Genomic DNA, 1,748 nt, shown 5'->3' with positions numbered 1-1,748 from the left:
GCCTCCCAGCTATGGACTGCAAGAGGCCCAGGACAGACACAAGGAGACAGCACCACACATGCGTACACACACACACACGCACACGCAGCCATGCGCTACCGTCACAAACACATCAGGGGAAGAGCGGACTCTGAGGCAACAGCCACCAACCACAACTGAAAGAGCCTGGCGAAGGCCCCAAGCTCAGCAGTCTCTGCCTGGACACCCCTGTCCTCCATTCTCCCCCACAGTGGACAGGAATCAGGGAAGGTGGGGTAGGCAGGAAGCAATGATCCAGCTCCTTGGACGTCAAAGATTGGAGCGGGGTATAAAGACGGAGCACAATGCTAGAGGACCAGCCTCCCTCTCAGTCAACCACTGGTCCCCTCCAAGCAGTACCCCTTGGGTACAAACAATAAAACGCTCGGACCCTTAGCCCTAGTAACAGTCACTTCTCCCACACGGAGCCTGACCAAACCCCTGAGAGAGGTCAGAGGCCAAGGGAGCTGGACACTGTCATCCCAAAAGCAAGTTTCGCTGCCCTTCTCCCGCTCAGTTCTGGGAGGTCACAGCCAAGGTGTTGACGTAGCCATGGGGCCCTCCCTCGTTCTCTGAGATGCAGTGGCCCAGCTGTGAGCCTCCCTGAAGCGGCGGTGGCGGTGGTGGTGGTGGAGGAGCAGAAGGCGGAGCACCGTAGCCACCTCTGGCCCGACTGGGAGAGGTCCGGCTCCCCCGGTCCCAGCAGCCCTCCAGGGCCTCCAGGCCACGGCAGCCAAGGAAGAAGAGGTTCTTGAGCATGAAGACCGAGAGGGGCTGCTGGTAGCTCACCACCAGAAGACAGCGCAGGGCCAGCAAGGGTACGTCCACCAGGCAGCCACCCAAGAGGCGCAGAAGGCGGCTGCAGCTGCCGGGGCCTGAGGCCTGGCCCCAGGACCAGGCAGCGGCCGCGACGTTCAGCTCGTAGAGCCAGAGCACCGGCGAGGCGAGGGTGAGGAAGTAGACGGCGATGAGCAGGTAGCGCAGGTGCGCGGGCAGCGACACACGGCCCTCCAGCATCAACTCCACCAGGGTGAAGCTGTCGAGCAGGTCCAGACACGTGCCCAGGAAGCAGCCGGCGGCGCGGTGCTGCTGCGGCTGCAGGAGCAGGGGTCCCGCCGAGCCCGGGGGCGCGCCCGCCTCACTGATGGCCCGCACCAGGCTGTAGAGCAGCGGCACCGACAGCGCCACGGTGAGGCGGAAGCCGGTGGTGCCGAAGGGCGCGCGCAGCTCGATGAGGTCCAGGATGGACGTGCCCAGGATGAGCACCACCTTGGGCGTGAAGGCAATGGAGTAGATGAGCCAGGCCAGGTAGGCGAAGGCGAACTCGCCGGCCGCTGCGGCCGCCCCTGCTCCGGCCCCTGGGCCCCCAGCGCCTCCGCGCCCGCCACGCCCCTTGGCTCCGGCTGCTGCCCCCGCGGAGGCGGCCGCGGCGGCCGGCAGGTGCAGGGGTGGCGCGGCGTGGTGGTGGTGCTGGTGGAGGCTGTGCGCGCTGCCCGCCGCGCCGCCCCGACGGCCCCGGCTGTTCTTGGCAAAGAAGATGGCCCAGCCCACCACCACCACCAGGTCGGTGGCGATCCAGGAGCACCAGTACAGATCCGTGACGGCGATGAGGTACAGGTCCAGCAGCCCGCCCTGCGCCAGCAGCAGCACCACGGACAGTGCCTGGTAGCCCCAGCGGCACCCCGGGCCCGCAGCGCAGCCGCGGCGCCGACCGCGGCGAGCCGGCCGGG

At 67.2% G+C, this 1,748-nt stretch overlaps 1 protein-coding gene across 2 annotated transcripts in view; it reads right to left on the bottom strand.

Moving 5' to 3' along the window:
* Nucleotides 1–531: 531 nt before the first annotated feature.
* Tmem121b (transmembrane protein 121B) overlaps nucleotides 532–1,748 on the bottom strand; it is a 1,847-nt gene continuing 630 nt past the window's right edge. For both annotated transcript variants that reach the window (XM_004638848.1, XM_004638849.1), the window contains exon 2: nucleotides 532–1,748. This exon is cut by the window's right edge. In XM_004638848.1, the coding sequence (XP_004638905.1) occupies nucleotides 532–1,748 (1,217 nt within the window).

Source organism: Octodon degus, unplaced genomic scaffold (assembly GCF_000260255.1).
Source record: "Octodon degus isolate 3935 unplaced genomic scaffold, OctDeg1.0 scaffold00104, whole genome shotgun sequence".
In the NCBI taxonomy this organism is placed as follows: domain Eukaryota; kingdom Metazoa; phylum Chordata; class Mammalia; order Rodentia; family Octodontidae; genus Octodon; species Octodon degus.
Note: the sequence above shows the minus strand (reverse complement) of the source record. Positions and strands in the feature narration are given on the sequence as shown.